The sequence below is a fragment of the Triturus cristatus genome, chromosome 3_1 (genome assembly GCF_964204655.1).
Source record: "Triturus cristatus chromosome 3_1, aTriCri1.1, whole genome shotgun sequence".
In the NCBI taxonomy this organism is placed as follows: Eukaryota; Metazoa; Chordata; class Amphibia; order Caudata; family Salamandridae; genus Triturus; species Triturus cristatus.
This window is the reverse complement of record NC_140583.1, coordinates 667,495,038-667,511,364: the sequence shown is the minus strand read 5'-3', so window position 1 is coordinate 667,511,364 and position 16,327 is coordinate 667,495,038. Positions and strand designations below refer to the sequence as shown.

The following is a 16,327-nucleotide window of genomic DNA, read 5'->3' as shown; positions in this document are numbered from 1 at the left end:
AATAACAAATTATATCCCAAAATAATGGAATGAAACTGTACACAAATGGCATGAATATATAATATCCATATGTATGAAAGCAGTTTGACAAATCTATTATCCATATGCACGGCAATATTATTAATAGTGAAAAGCACCCATCTAACTTGAGTACATTAAATTAGCATTGCCTATGGACTCCACACAATCGTGTACTAATCTGCAAGAGAACAATATTTCAAATTGATTAGCACCAAATGAGAATAGCATGACTAACTGCAACCCTTGTATTTGAATAAACACTGGACTCCACAGAGTAATATCCAAACATTCCACAAAGCAAGTCAGTGCCTTGTTAGGGATGGCAAATTCTAAATGAATAACCAGACCATAAAATCCAAGGAAATTACAGTCCTTCAAGCAAATCAGTTTCCTTGCATAGTTGTCAAGTGACACCCCACACCAAGTGTAATACATTCAAACAGTCAGGGCTTTACAACCACAAATGGTACTTTGCATCCTGGCACTGGTTTACAAGCCCAGCATGCAGAGTACGGTTCCCTGGGCTGGGTGAATGTGATACACATGAAAATGTGGCACTTAGCAAGTACAAGACTGCGAGGTCTAAGGCGGTCACCTGCTTCTGTAGGTTCCCTTCCTTTTTCCGCTGCTATGGGATGGAATTAGACTGATAAGCCTGCATCTATAGCTTCAGGAAAACTATCATCAACTCATAACACAAATACCCAGGGCCACAACCACGTGTTGTGCATGTCACTGCCAGAGGATCGCACAATTTGAGAGTAAATCTTCCTATGCAGCTACTACCTCCGGTGGACGTTTTTCCTCAGTTATCCCGGAATCCCAATGGATTAGGAAAAATACAAGGGGAGGGCATTGAAGAGAAAAGGTGAAAGAGTGGCACCGGACAGCTAGAGAGTCAGTGTTTGTGATGCCTGTTCCAGGAAGTAGAAGTTGGCAGTTCAGTGTACATAGAAATGAGAAGTAATGGAGGGCAGAACAGGAGACAAGGGGATAAAACAAGTTGTGGTGTATGACAGGGCAACTGCTATCTCCATGCAATCCTGACACCCTGTGCGGCGTAAACATGTCAGGATAATTGCACTGCCTACCATAGTGCTCTGCAGGGGTCCTAATGGCTAATGATAAAGCCCCCAACTCCCAACACAACTCACAATACTCTCAAGCGCCATCTTATTTGCAGGCAGATTGACTGACAGCACTGTGCGCATGCGCCAACAAACATCGCTATCAATTTTTAGAACAGTCGCCATCTCCATGAAACACTGACTCACCCAACGCAACTGAACCATGAAGCGCAGCCTCCATGAAGCTGGCACCATGCTGAAAAAATGACCAGATTAGACTAATCAAACATGAAACCGGGTGCCGTGCGGAAACATGAGGCGCAATGCCTAAGCATGGATAGTTCAAATGTGCAGGAGAGCATGATAATGAGGGACAGCATGAAGAAGTCACTCAGAAGGGTCTGCCGATGTATATATGGGGGTGGGAGGGTGTTCATGGAGTGTTATAGGAGCACTCTAGTCGGACCCTGCTGTGCCTCAGGGGGACTGCTGATTGCGTACTCGATCATAGTGAGAAGCTAAACAAAGGCACACATGGTCTCCACAGTGAAACTAACAAAAGAGTTTTCTCAGAACAGATAGACTCTCCAGTAAAAAAATACTAAGAAGTTAGGAGCTGCTTCGTGGGAGAAAACTAAACAGAGAAAGGAGGGACAGAAGGATCAACAAACCATTAGTAGCAATTAAAAAAGCATGGGCAGAGTTAAAGCCCACAACCTGAATACAACATGTCTCGAAGACAGTGCATACGCTGCCTTGGCTCGACCTAAAAATAGGGTAAATTTGAAAACTTTATTTGACACCAAAATGTGAAAAATCCCATTAGTGGAACTGGGATTATGAATTTTTAAAGTTTAGGTTAAAAACTAGCGCCTAAAAGATCAAAGCGACAACTGCAGACATATAGTCGTGCGAGACCGGCTCAAAGTAGAACCATATGGCCAACTGTGACAGAATGCCAGTTGACTACATGAAGTGGATTGGGCCGGTTGGTGCTTGCCTATGGAATTAGAAAAAATGTAAACAAAAAATGTCTAAGAAGGGAAAGTTCCAGCAGGGCCAGGATGCAGGCAGCATCCAAGGAGGAGGCATCATCATCAGGGAGCCGCTGGACAAAATCGCAGTGAATATTTCTACATCTGGTCTTAGTTTCTTTTTTGGAAGTCAAAAATCTCCAGTGTGACGAGTCTGCAAGCTGTAGTCAATGAAAGCTCCACAAGGCCAGGAACTCCTTTTGTGAAAGACCGCTGAACAGGATTTGCTCAGACTGGTTATAAGTGTGGATTCAAGATGGTTGGAACCTTTTCTGTACCTGAGGCTCTGATCAGGAAGCCAGCCAACTAGCCCTTGGAATCACTCTTGTAGTCCTGGTTTCAAGCAGCGCAACAGGGCTCAAACAGCAGGGCAGGCCTCTAAGGGTTTCTGGCAGGTTTCAGGCAGCGGAACAGCCCTTTCAGGTGCAGAAAAGCAGTCTTTTTGAAGTACACAGCAAGCCAGAGCAGCAGGCTGTCATCTGAGAATCCTTCTGTAGGTCCAGAAAGTGAATTGAAGAGTGGATTTAAGGGTTTTATTTGTTATGCCTGGTGCCTTCTTTGAAATAGGAGAGGTTTCTAGAGAATGTCCTTTGAAGTACATAGAGTTTCATGCCTCCCCTGCCTTGGCTCCAACCTGACTGCATGAACAATGAGGTAGTGTGAAGTCCTTTGTGTGAAGGCAGAGTTTCTTTCTGCCGGTGATGGCCCATCCAGGCACACCTAATCCCTCTATTGTGTGGCTGTCTGTGAGGAATAAGCAAAATCCAACTGTCAAATATAGCCAGTAATGTGACCCAAGAACAGGCTGCAGGCACATGATAGATAGGGCAGGAAAATGCCAACTTTCTAAAAAATGGCATTTTCAAAATTGTTACTTAAAATCCAACTTTACCATTAAAGAGGGTTTTAAATTACAATTTCCTGGACACCAAACATGAAATCCCTACCTGTTCCCAATCAAGAGTTAGCACTTAGTAAATGTAATATGGCAACCCAATGTTATCCTATGGGAGCGGTAGACATCACAGTAGGGAAAAACTTAAAGTACCTGTCCTACCTTTTAATTACAATGAAACATGTGATATGGGCTACCAAAGCCCCTAATAACAATAAAAAAGATCTGTAATGCCAAAGCAATCTCAGCAACGACATATGGGGCAGGGGTCTGGGGCATAGTACCAACGGATTCCCTACAGATGTTAGAGAACAGGTTTTTCAAGAGGATTGCCTCGCTCCCTCCCTCATTCTCAAACTATGTCACTCACTTAGAGCTGGGTTTGCCCTATGTGTCCGACATAGCGAGAGTAGCCCCGATCATGCTGTGGCATTCAATATGGAATTGGGGCACAGTGGATCTAAATCAGACCATCATACAAAACTGCCTTTTACTGGACAAGGCACATAAAATCCCGGCATGGAGTACGTTAAATCAACCTTGTACTGGCTAGGACTCCCAGAATTGTATGTAAATCCATCTCATGCTGCAGGTTCACAAAAGGGAGATTAAAGGTATTATTCTTGGCAAAGTTAGCCTTCGAAAGAAAGGAATCTTAGAAGTTAAAAACAACTGTAAAAATCTATTACTTGATTCCATTGCTAACAGAGGGTGAATATTCGTATTTGTATGTGATAAAGAACCTGCACCACCGCTTATCCTTTTAAAGTTCTGATTAAACTTAATCCCGCTAATGTGGGCTTCCCTTTAAAAAAGTATGCCTTTAGTGACCTCACTACTTGCCATGCGATAATCTATCTGGCAAATCTGACCTCCACCTCTTCTTCTTTTGTCATTTCTACAAGGAACAGAGAGCCAAAAATATTAGACCTCTTCTAAGACTATACAATTTTAAATGGTGCTGTATTGCCATGTTCTACATGAAGAAGCTTCATGACCTATTGTATGCTTCGGCGTAGCGTCATTCCTTTGAGCCTGTAAGCGAATGAGACACTCGCTAGGACAGGAAACTCCTGCTAATTCTTGGTCTCATACTCACTTTCTTTCTTAAAAATATTATGAAATCTACTTGAAACAGGTTCAAAGAGATATAAGATCTGTATAATATATGCAATATTCTTAAATAGTTTTATAATTTACATCGGCCGTTTCTTTTTACCTAAACTAATCTGTTTTAATTACTTTTTACCCCATGCATTTATGTGGTAATCTGGAACCAGTAGTTTTGTATTTGACCTCCTATTGCTTCCATTGTACAAACTACAGACATTGAATAGCGTAATTTTTACCCCTATACTATCCAACACTTACCCTACTGTTGCACCCCCTGGAGTTAGAATAGTAATTTTTACCCCTATACTATCCAACACTTACTCTACTGTTGCACCCCCTGGAGTTAGAATAGTAATTTTTACCCCTATACTATCCAACACTTACCCTACTGTTGCACCCCCTGGAGTTAGAATAGTAATTTTTACCCCTATACTATCCAACACTTACCCTACTGTGGCACCCCCTGGAGTTAGAATAGCAATTTTTACCCCTATACTATCCAACACTTACCCTACTGTTGCACCCCCTGGAGTTAGAATAGTAATTTTTACCCCTATACTATCCAACACTTACCCTACTGTTGCACCCCCTGGAGTTAGAAAAGTAATTTTTACCCCTATACTATCTAATACTTACCTTAAATGCAATTTAATATTATGCGTTGTAATGGTATGCGTTGTAAAGGTAGTATGCGTTGTAATGAAATGCGTTGTAAAGGAAGTTTTTAAAAATGCGTTGTAGTGTCATGCGTTGTAATGGAATGCGTTGTAATGGATTTTGCGTTGTAAAAAATGCGTTGTAAGTGCATGCGTTGTAAAAGTGTGCGTTGTAACGACATACATCCCTTCAGACACATGGCAGTACGGGGGATTAACCTCCAGTGAAATTGTTGTTTTTTATTATTAAACAAGCACATAATAGCTCGCTTTCTGTGTGTGATTCGTATGAAATGTAAATATCAAATGTTCCCATTAGACAACTCCAAACGCCAATTCTTTCAATCTCAGAAAGATGAAATGCTGAGATGCCATGCTGGGGTTCAAACCAGTGTCTTGCATGTTAAACATAATCCCTGCAAACGGAACATGTACTTATTTCCAGACGTATCCATATAATTTGAACTAAATAGAATGATCTATGGCTTATTCTTAAATTAATCACTGTTCAGGATGCAACATTTGTTTTATTTAAGGTTTTTTTTCATTTCCATGTAATACCATAAGTTATGAAAGGTCTCGCAGTCGGAAGAGTATAAAACACTACTAAAATATATGTTCCAATTAAATATACTTTTCCTAAGAAGGCAAAATACTTTTGAGATTATCTATGTCCCTTAACTGTCTTGCCATGTTAATTAGCTTTGAGGGCCCCTTGTATGTTGTCTTTTCCTGTAGTGAGAGCCACTACGAACATATGGGGCCATATTACAGGAGTGCCATGGGGGCGCAACGGGTGTTTGCGACCGCTTTGCACGTCTCAAGACACTTTAGTATTGCAGAAGGGGCTGCAGACACGTGTGCGTCCCCTTCTGTAATTCTGTTAGTGCTGACACACATAAAGCGCCAGCGCTATCATCAGAGGGTGTTCTCTCATTTGCATGGGGGCGTGGCCCCATGCAAATGAGGGAATCCCTTTGCCTCTGCACCTGCACCGTATTACAAACGCGGGTCCAGAGGCAAAGAAGCTTTCAGGAGTTGCACCAAGAGTGTGCCACCTAAAAGGTGGACCACTGCCAGTGAAAATCCTCACAGCAGCCCTCTCTGGGAGGGAAAGGGGGTCCCATGGACCCCCCAAGACATCCCATTGCAGGCGTGTGCAGTCACTCACTGCACCCGACTTCAAGGGGATCCCTAATCCCCCTTCAAAGGGCAGGCTGGTGCCACCTGCACTGTGAAACAAAGTACGGTTTCAAAGCAACCACTTCGCTTTTCACCTGAATGCACGGCATAGGTTTGTGGCTGGCATAGGCGCAGCGCAGTCACAATCATTTGGCACATTTTCCTGGTTAGCGTTGGGCCCCTGCTGTTTATCTATTGATGGTAAGGAGTGGACTGGCATGGTCTTCTGTCCCTGATGACTTCACATATATCCACACAAACAATGGTTGCTTGATGTCATGCAAATGAGACAGTTAGGCAGATGGTGGGCCCAGAGGGCCACAGGAAAGATTTTAAACAAATATAGATGCTTCCATTTGTGAAAGGGCATGGGGGTGCTATGGGGCTCTGTGAGAAATTGGGTTGTTGGTTGAGTGGGGTATTAACCCTGCTCAAGCAACAGCCCCAATTACTGTCAGGGTGAACCACAAAAGGCATTAAATTAACCTATTCTGATCCTTCTAGTAGATCGGCACAAATGCAGTCAGGCTTAACTTAGAGGGAATGTGTAAAGAATTTATGCAGCGCACAAACAGTACAAAAGTGAAAACACAACACAAGAAAAATCCGCCACCAACTTACAAAACTAGAGTAACACTAAAATGGCAAAAATCTAATCAGTAGAACCAGAGTTTTTAATTTTTTAAATTTAAGTTAAAAACTAGTGCCTAAAAGTCAAACAACAAAAAGTGGATTGGGGTCAGTCGGCGCTTACCTTTTTACTTAGAAGAAATTTAAAGAAAAAGTCTCTGAGATAATAGACGTTCAAAAGGGCAAGATTGCTGGCTGTGTCTGAGGAGGAAATGTCGTCAAGGAGCCACTGGACGAAGTCGCAGTGAAGAATTCTACATTCAGACTTAGTCTCTTTTTTGGAAGTCGAATGATGCTGGAGGCTCTAGCCGATTTGAGTTCCATGAGGCTAGGTACCCCTTTATCGAAGGACCGCTGAACAGGATTTATACCTTCTTTACAGTACAAGAAGTTTCTATTTTCCCTTTGAAGTGCTTGAAATTTACTGCCTCCCCTACAATTCTCTTAGCTGGCTGCATGAACATCCATGCACACCGAATTCCTCTATTGTAGGGCTATCTGGGATAAATAATCAAAGTCAAACTGCCAACTACATCGAGTCCTGTGGCTCAGGAACAGGCAGCAGGCTACAAATAGAGAAGGAAAGTGGCAACTTTCTAAAAGTGGGATTTTCAAAATTGTAACTAAAAGGCCCACCTTTACCATTAAAGAGGATTTTAAATTACAATTTCTCAGAAACCAAACATGAAATGTTAACTTGTTCCCAATCAAAAGTTAGCACTTTTTAAATGTAATAAGGCAACTCAATGCTATCCCATGGCCCGAGGTAGGCCTCATAGTAGTGAAAAACAAATGTAGGAGTTTTTCACCACCAGGACATGTAAACCTTAAAGGTACATTTCTAACCCTTAAATTACAATGCACACTGCTTAATGGGCTACCTCGGGCCTAACTTAGGGGTGACTAATATGTAATAAAAGGGAAGCTTAAGGCTTAGAAAGGGAGTTATTTTGTCAAGTAGAATTGGCAGTTTAAAACTGCATTCAGGCTGCAATTGGAGACCTGGGACATGTTTTAAGGGGCTACTTAAGTGGGTGGCACAATAAGTGCTGCAGGCCAACTAGTACCATTTAATTTACAGGCCCCGGGTATATAGCATAACACTTTACTAGGGACTCATAAATTTGCAAATTGGGCGGCCACCAACTTTAGCATGTTTTAGGGAATGAGCACAAGTAGTTTAGCACTGGCTAGAGTGGTAAATGTGCACAGAGCCCTAATGCCAGCAAAAGCGAATTCAGAATAATAGGAGAGTAGAGGCAAAACGTTTGGGGGACGATCAACCTAAGGCTGATAGGTCCAACAGTCTCCCTTGGGGGAGGCATGCCCACCTGGCCTCCCTCTAGAAATGGGTCTGATACCTAGTCTAGGTGCCCTCTACACAGTCTTCTCTGGATTTGAACCGTGCACATATGTGGCAAAGCCTTGATATTTGTCTCACTACTGGCATGCTTATTACTTTAGGCCTATTGTCACTAAGATTTCCGATTACAGTCACAAACCGCTAATTGTTTCATGTTACATTACATGATAGAGTACATCTAGCCAACTAAACTGACTCTTGTCACTTTGATAAGAAGAATTATTGATACTTAAGTGAATCGTACTGATTTACAAACTTGGGGAGAAATAAAAAAGTTGAGCGAGCACACCTGGGATTAGAACCCGATTCATGCTGAGTCTAATGATAATTCGAACCAGCTTTCACCATGATAAGCTAAAACATTACGGGCCAGATTTACAATAACTGGCGCATCCCTGCATATCAGCAGGGATGAGCCAGTTATGGTGCGTCACAGCTCCGCCACCATGGATGCGCCGCATTTACAATACGGCGCACCATGGGGCAAAAATGGACAGATGCGTGACGCATTCGCTGCTGTAAAGGCGGCGCATTGCTGGAGTTGCGCCGCAAGCGCGACGCAGCTCCAGCAAGGCTCGGGGATGCCCTATCTTTAAAATGCTGCGTCAATCCTTAAGCCTGCTTCAAGCAGGCGCAGGATTTTGATGCAGCATGGCCTTAAAAGTGGCTGAGTGAAATCTTGTAGATTTCACTCAGCCACTTTTAGGAGGCGTTCATGTGCCGGAACGCCGCCCCCCCCGCGCCGGAACGCCTACATGTGGTGCAGGGCTTTACAACGTGATGCATCCCCCAGATGCGTCACGTTGTAAGTACCCCGCACCATGGCGCTGGCTTTGCGCCACTGCTGCATCACAAAAGTGACAAAACAGCGGCGTAAAAGTGGCGCAAGGGGCTTGTAAATCTGCCCCTACATATCTTGGTTGACGCCTTTCTGGTCTGTTTCGCAGCATTTGAAATGGGTCTAAAATGGATACTATGCAATTGTATGATCAAGGTTAGAAAGATCGGCTTCGATATCTCTTCGTTGGTTCGATCAGGATGGAACATGTTTTTACAAGTGAGCTGAATACGCATTTTGAGACACGCTCACAAAAATGCCTTTTACTAAAACTCATTCCAGCTGGCAAAGGAGTACAATGAAGTTGCTCTTTCCTAACATGCCTGCCTTGGCTTTAGAGAACAACAATTGGTCATCTCATTAAAAACAGTAATGAGATTGTAAAACGTAAGCTTTGGGTTTAATTTAATTCCTTTTTTTGAGGATGGCTCCATGTGGTCTCATTGGAAATTTCATTTCAGCTTCCATCTGGAAATGTACAGCGCCAGGCTGTGCCTTCCTAATGACTAAGCACTAGACATGAGGGAGAAAGACAGACATCTATCACAGGGATAATAACTCACTGGACAGATGTCTCATGCAGCTGTACTCTCGGATTACAAATCATAAGCTTCCATCTTGATGAGCGGAGACAAACCAGCTGCTGGAGCCTGCTCCTCGAATTCTTCATATTATAGCTAAAGACATTCCCTCTGTGCATCGTTCTGTTGCTTCGGTTGGGTTTGTGCTCTATAAATACCCCTACATAAGTGCACGCACATATGCGCTTTCCACATATCTTACCTTTGAGTCACTCAAAAAGGGAATCGAAAAATCAATACTCGATGCATGTAGAGCCCGTCAGTCCAGGAATACGCCCAGTTCCAGTCGTTGTTTTCTTATCTAGCCTGTAGTACACAAAGCCCCTTTGCAGTCTGCAGTTCTGAGGACTCCTCTTCACACTCACACAGCCTGTAGAGCTGAAGGCTCAAGTCCAGCATGGAGAGCCGAGGGATCACATACAGCTGGTAGTGGTGAAGGCTCGTGGTCATCCTGCAATGCTGCACATCTATGAGGTTCCATGTCCAGGCTGTAGCGCTGAACACTCAGCTGCAACTGCAGCACTGAAGGCTCATGTACAGCCTGCAGTGCTGAAGGCTAATCTCTGGCCTGTAATGCTGGAAACTAATGTGCAGCCTGGAGCGCTGTCGGCTCATGTGCAGCCTGCAGTGCCGAAGGCTCATGTGATGATCAGCCTGCAGTGCTGCGGGCTCATGTCCAGCCTGTAGTGTTGCCAGCTTTGGTCCAGCATGGAGTCCTGAGGGCTCCTCCACAGCCTGTTGTGATGAAGGCTTCATGTTCATCCTGCAGTGCGGATGGCTCCCCTCTAGGCTGTAGCTGTAGTGCGAGCTCATGTCCTCTTCACACCTATGAGGACCCATGCCCAGGCTGGAGTACTGAGGGCTCTTGTCCTCTTCACACTTATGAGGACTCATGTCCAGGCTGGAGTACTGAGGCTCATGTCCTCTTCACACCTATGAGGACCCATGTCCAGGCTGGAGTACTGAGGGCTCATGTCCTCTTCACACTTATGAGGACTCATGTCCAGGCTGGAGTACTGAGGCTCATGTCCTCTTCACACATATGAGGACCCATGTCCAGGCTGGAGTACTGAGGGCTCATGTCCTCTTCACACCTATGAGGACCCATGTCCAGGCTGGAGTACTGAGGGCTCATGTCCTCTTCACACATATGAGGACCCATGTCCAGGCTGGAGTACTGAGGGCTCATGTTCTCTTCACACCTATGAGGACCCATGTCCAGGCTGGAGTACTGAGGGCTCATGTCCTCTTCACACCTATGAGGACCCATGTCCAGGCTGGAGTTCTGCGAGCTCATGTCCTCTTCACACCTATGAGGACCCATTTCCAGGCTGGAGTACTGAGGGCTCATGTCCTCTTCACACATATGAGGACCCATGTCCAGGCTGGAGTATTGAGGGCTCATGTCCTCTTTACACATGTGAGGACCCATGTCCAGGCTGGAGTACTGAGGGCTCATGTCCTCTTCACACATATGAGGACCCATGTCCAGGCTGGAGTACTGAGGGCTCATTTCCTCTTCACACCTATGAGGACCCATGTCCAGGCTGGAGTTCTGCGAGCTCATGTCCTCTTCACACCTATGAGGACCCATGTCCGGGCTGGAGTACTGAGGGCTCATGTCCTCTTCACACATATGAGGACCTATGTCCAGGCTGGAGTATTGAGGGCTCATGTCCTCTTCACACATATGAGGACCCATGTCCAGGCTGGAGTACTGAGGGCTCATGTCCTCTTCACACCTATGAGGACCCATGTCCAGGCTGGAGTACTGAGGGCTCATGTCCTCTTCACACCTATGAGGACCCATGTCCAGGCTGGAGTTCTGCGAGCTCATGTCCTCTTCACACCTATGAGGACCCATTTCCAGGCTGGAGTACTGAGGGCTCATGTCCTCTTCACACATATGAGGACCCATGTCCAGGCTGAAGTATTGAGGGCTCATGTCCTCTTTACACACGTGAGGACCCATGTCCAGGCTGAAGTACTGAGGGCTCATGTCCTCTTCACACATATGAGGACCCATGTCCAGGCTGGAGTACTGAGGGCTCATTTCCTCTTCACACCTATGAGGACCCATGTCCAGGCTGGAGTTCTGCGAGCTCATGTCCTCTTCACACCTATGAGGACCCATGTCCAGGCTGGAGTACTGAGGGCTCATGTCCTCTTCACACATATGAGGACCTATGTCCAGGCTGGAGTATTGAGGGCTCATGTCCTCTTCACAAATATGAGGACCCATGTCCAGGCTGGAGTACTGAGGGCTCATGTCCTCTTCACACATATGAGGACCCATGTCCAGGCTGGAGTACTGAGGGCTCATGTCCTCTTCACACATATGAGGACCCATGTCCAGGCTAGAGTACTGAGGGCTCATGTCCTCTTCACACCTATGAGGACCCATGTCCAGGCTGGAGTACTGAGGGCTCATGTCCTCTTCACACATATGAGGACCCATGTCCAGGCTGGAGTACTGGGAGCTCATGTTCAGCCTGTAGTTCCGATGGCTCATATCTAATGGCCAAGTGATGTCACTTCCTATAATGCAGCTGAGGCCAAATGTAATGTCACCTCCATTAATGCTATAGATTGTCAAAAGGAATGTGAAACCACTCAAATTACCTATTTGATTTTGGCAATGTGGCATCTGAGAGCTAAGCACCCTTCGCTCTTTACGCATTTAAAGTACAATGGAAGAAAACATTGCAATATTCTTTTTTTATCATATTTTGGTCTTATGGTCTTAATAAATCTAGAACCCAGAGTAACTTTGTTCTCTGGTTTTTGCAAATTGTATGTATAAACAAGTCATATGTGCTCAGTAATTGACCAAATCTTAAAATGATATGCGTTATTGGTTGATTGTACGATACAAAATGTTTCTAGAGAAACAGATGTATGCTTTAAGATTGTAAATAAATGGGTATGACTTGTTCTTGCAAACGAGCACTTTTTTACTTTCGTTAATGATGCTATGTTTAGTTAACATGCTTCTCTGCTAACCCCTAAGATGCGTGATTGCACGCACATTGAGTCCAATGCAACGTTTTCAGTACTAATATTGATAAAACATTGAACTGGCTACAATTTTACAGTTCACTTCTTTGTAAAGTAATCGTAACTCTCCTTTACAATAAGAATGTCCCTGCTAAAGTCATACTTAAAATCGATTTTCCAGATGCATTGTCCTAGAGACCAAACAATCATCAAAATATGATGCTGCTGCAGATGCTATGAAAACGCAGCAGTAAACATAATGTAACTGTATGTAGATGAATTGCGGAGAGGTTGCCGATAGCCGTGGAGACAGGACCAAAATAAACACACACAAAATAGCAGCATGCTCACATGCAACGCCGTACTGTATTCACCCTGGGAAACAACGTTTACATTGCAGATTTTATACCACGATGCAATCACAACGCGGTCGTTACAACGACCGTGTTGTTACAACGCAGTGCCATTACTACGCAAGTCGTTACAACGACTTGCACTAGATGGCGCTCTTGACTAAGTAATAGTATGATTTACTATTCCAACACCTTCCCTAGTGTTGCACACACTGGAGTTGGAATAGTAAATTATACGATTCCTAAGTTCAGAGCAAGCACTCTCTAGCGCAAGTCATTGTAACGACTTGTGTTGTAATGCCACTGCGTTGTGATTGCATCGCGGTGTAAAAACCGTGATGTAAAGTGTCATATTCAGGGTCTTGACCTTGAAGTAGGGGCCTCAGCTGCCATGCAGATGCATTCCAAGAGCCAGACCGCACAGTTACAGCCAAGATCTAGAGTCCGACAATCTAGCAGTCTGCACAGAGGTGACATCGAGACCGGAGACCAGGGGTGTAACACAGGCCCCCGCGGTGCGGGGGGCCCCGAAGTTCCAGGGGGCCCCCTCAGCACCGCACTCTTGCCGAAGAGCTCTTAATTGAGCTCTGAGGGGCCCCTTCATGTTCCTTGCAGAGAGGTCCCCTCAATGTTCGTTACGCCAGTGCCGGAGACGTGCCTTAATCTGTGACTTCGGCTTCCTGAGAGGACTGAAACGCATGCACGCCAGCACAAACCATTTGAAAGTTGCTGATTTGAAAGATGCAGACAAGTGGTGCCTGCTAACTTACTGCAAGTAAGGTGGGGATCCTTTGCTCCACGTAAACTTCTCATGAATCTCTCAAAAACCCAAAATGAGAGATGAGCCAAACAGCAAAGAAAGATGAATTTCAATAATGCCCTGCAGAGCTGCACTGCACATGCCAGACATGAAAACCATCTTATTTGTAAAAAGAAAACAGATGATGTGAAAAAGGTTCCCTGGTGTTCCAACAACTCGTCGCTTGGCCTGGGCAGAGTCTGTGTAGCCGTGCTACGCGGAACTCCGTGAAGTGAAAAACCCCACTCTGCAGCGTTACGCGGAGTTACGCAAGCGGGCAGAGTTACCAGCTCCTCCTATAGCATGCACTAAGGTAAGGATAACAAGTTTTGAGGATAGAGAAAACTACCAATCCAGAGACACTGGGATCTCCTATTATAGCAGTGTACCACCAATCTGGGCCGCTTCTGTATGTCCTGCCCAAGGGATACAGGCACTTTTGAGGGGAGGACGCTAGCCCATTCCGGATCCGTTCGGACTCCGGTGCAGGGACTCAGAGGAGGCAGCCATAGGCTTGGCATCCTTGGAACCTTTTCTGTCCATCGATGATGCAAGAGGGTCCCTTGGGTCAGGCTCCAACCGTGACAGTTGTAGGAGGAGGCTCAGTCATGTGTCCCCCTGCCGGTAGCATTTACATGTTCTTCTCGCCGCTCTGCTCCACTCCAGCGGTAGCTCTTGATCCTTCCTGAGTCCTGCACCGGAGGTGACATGGGTCACATGGCCTGGTGGGACGGGAGGTGGGTGTCCTTCACCAGAGCCCTGTTTCCTTGGCAATGGCAAGAATCCAGCATTGTGGCCTACAGTGCGATCCAGCCTGGCCTGAACTTCGGGGGTGGTGGTGGTAAAAAACTCTGCTATGTGGCGCAGTCGGAGTTTTGCCAAACTCCGCACCAGAGGTGGTAAAACTCTGTTAACTCCGTCCGCGGAGTGGAATTTGCCACTCACTTTTACTCGTCACCAAATTTGTAATGATAGATCTAACAATCTAGGAAAAATAAGTAGTATCTATTGTAGTTTGGAACACCAAAGTACTGCTGCAGAGAATACGTCCTGTCTCTATCCTTCAGCACCAGCAACGCCCACCAGGTTCCAAATCAAAGATCTAGAACTCTAGTGACACAGCAGATGGAACGAAGGAGACTTACAAAAAAACAATACTATCAGGAAATACAAAGTAAAGTTTGAAAGAAAATGTGCAAGAAATAACATTATACCAACACACATATCAGTGGGTACGGATGGTGTAGTTTTTGTGACTATAAACTGGTTCAATGGAGATATGATCACTGAAATTGATCATAAGGCCCATTGGCCATGAGCCTGCCATCGACCAACCCTCGCCTACAGTCACCTCTTCTCTCTGTGTTTACTGATGGATAGTTGGCTCATTATGTTTGTACAGTGAAATGTTTTAAACACACTAAAATGTGAGGTCCATCGTTTACAAGCTTTTATATGCATATATGCTTTCATAAACTTTAAAAAAAAATGCCCAGAAAGCTGTCTTACCAATATCTGTGAGAGGATAAACAAACAAACGCTGCCTCCAATTGTGAGTACATTCCACAGGGCGGCCCACCCGTGCTGTGCATTTCTATCCTGACAGGGCTGGGAATGTTCCTTTCCATTGAGCTGTTCTTGCTGTTCACCCTCTTCATCCAGTGAACCCATCATGCAGACCTCGGATAGACCTAGAAACAATAATGAAGGTATCAAGATCATAGTTTTTCAGTTAGGCCTTGTTGGACAATTTGACTGAGTTGTTGGTTACAAAGCACATGTTTATCAAAATTGTATTACCATACTCCAACTCTTCTGGTACTTTACAGAGAGAACATGGACTTGGGAAAAGCCTGATAATTAATAGTGCCACACGGCAGAACTAAAGATAGTATGTCTTCCATTCAGTATGGTTCCTGCAACAACTCACTCATTCTCACCCACACATCCAACTCACTCAGTCACTCAGTTACTCACTCAAGAAAATATATTTATGAGTAAAAGTATTTTAGCATCTAGCTCTTAAATTCTTAATTCTGGAAGTAAGTTTCTATCAAGTAAAAAGCTGCGCCTTTTTCCTAGAGGTGGCTAGATACATAGACTCAAATGGCAGAGCAAAGCAGACAGGCTATTCAGTCTTCGATTGCCTCACTTCCTGTTAAATGGCATAGGAGGATTCAGTCCTTCCCTTTCACGTGAACTTATGATTACCTCTTTGTATGTGTCCCCTTTCATTTTGGATTTTTTTTTCTGATTGTGACCCACCCACTCCTTCTGGACATCAGCCCCATGCGATTTCAGTGCATTTCACACATGCTCTAAATCATGTTCCCTCTGGCCCTTCATCTTAGAAACCCCCCTTTAGGACCTCGTCTTCTACAGCCGCACTTCCAATCGAATACGTTTAGCCTCTTAGCTGTAGTAAAAACCTGAGGTATGTAAATATCTCTGTCTCATCTCAGCTCTTTCATACACTTTCAGGAACACACATTTTGGTCATTGCACCTCTGCGTTAAAGCACCCTATCTCCCTCCCCGACACGGAGTGTCTCTAAGAAGTTGCATCCTGTATCCCTCAAAAAGTAGGGAACCCTCTACGTTAGGTCTCATCTTTGATTTATGAAGTGTGAGAAAATTGCAATTGCTCATGAATTGTAAGAAAATTGAAAGAACATCTTCTGTTCCCTGCTGGCTATAGCTCCCTCTATGCATCCCAATATTCCCTTGACTCTCCTTGTTTTCTTCTTCTTTGTTCTTCTTCTTCTTCTTCTTCTTCTTCTTCTTCACATTTCTTTATTA

At 44.7% G+C, this 16,327-nt stretch overlaps 1 protein-coding gene across 1 annotated transcript in view; it reads right to left on the bottom strand.

Moving 5' to 3' along the window:
- The window catches only part of PTPN5 (protein tyrosine phosphatase non-receptor type 5), a 542,249-nt gene that overhangs the window by 282,518 nt on the left and 243,404 nt on the right, over window positions 1-16,327 (bottom strand). Inside the window, exon 3 of the mRNA XM_085644723.1 lies at window positions 15,039-15,220. Coding sequence (XP_085500849.1) covers window positions 15,039-15,203 — 165 coding nt within the window. The 5' untranslated portion in view covers window positions 15,204-15,220. The remainder of the gene's footprint in view (window positions 1-15,038; window positions 15,221-16,327) is intronic.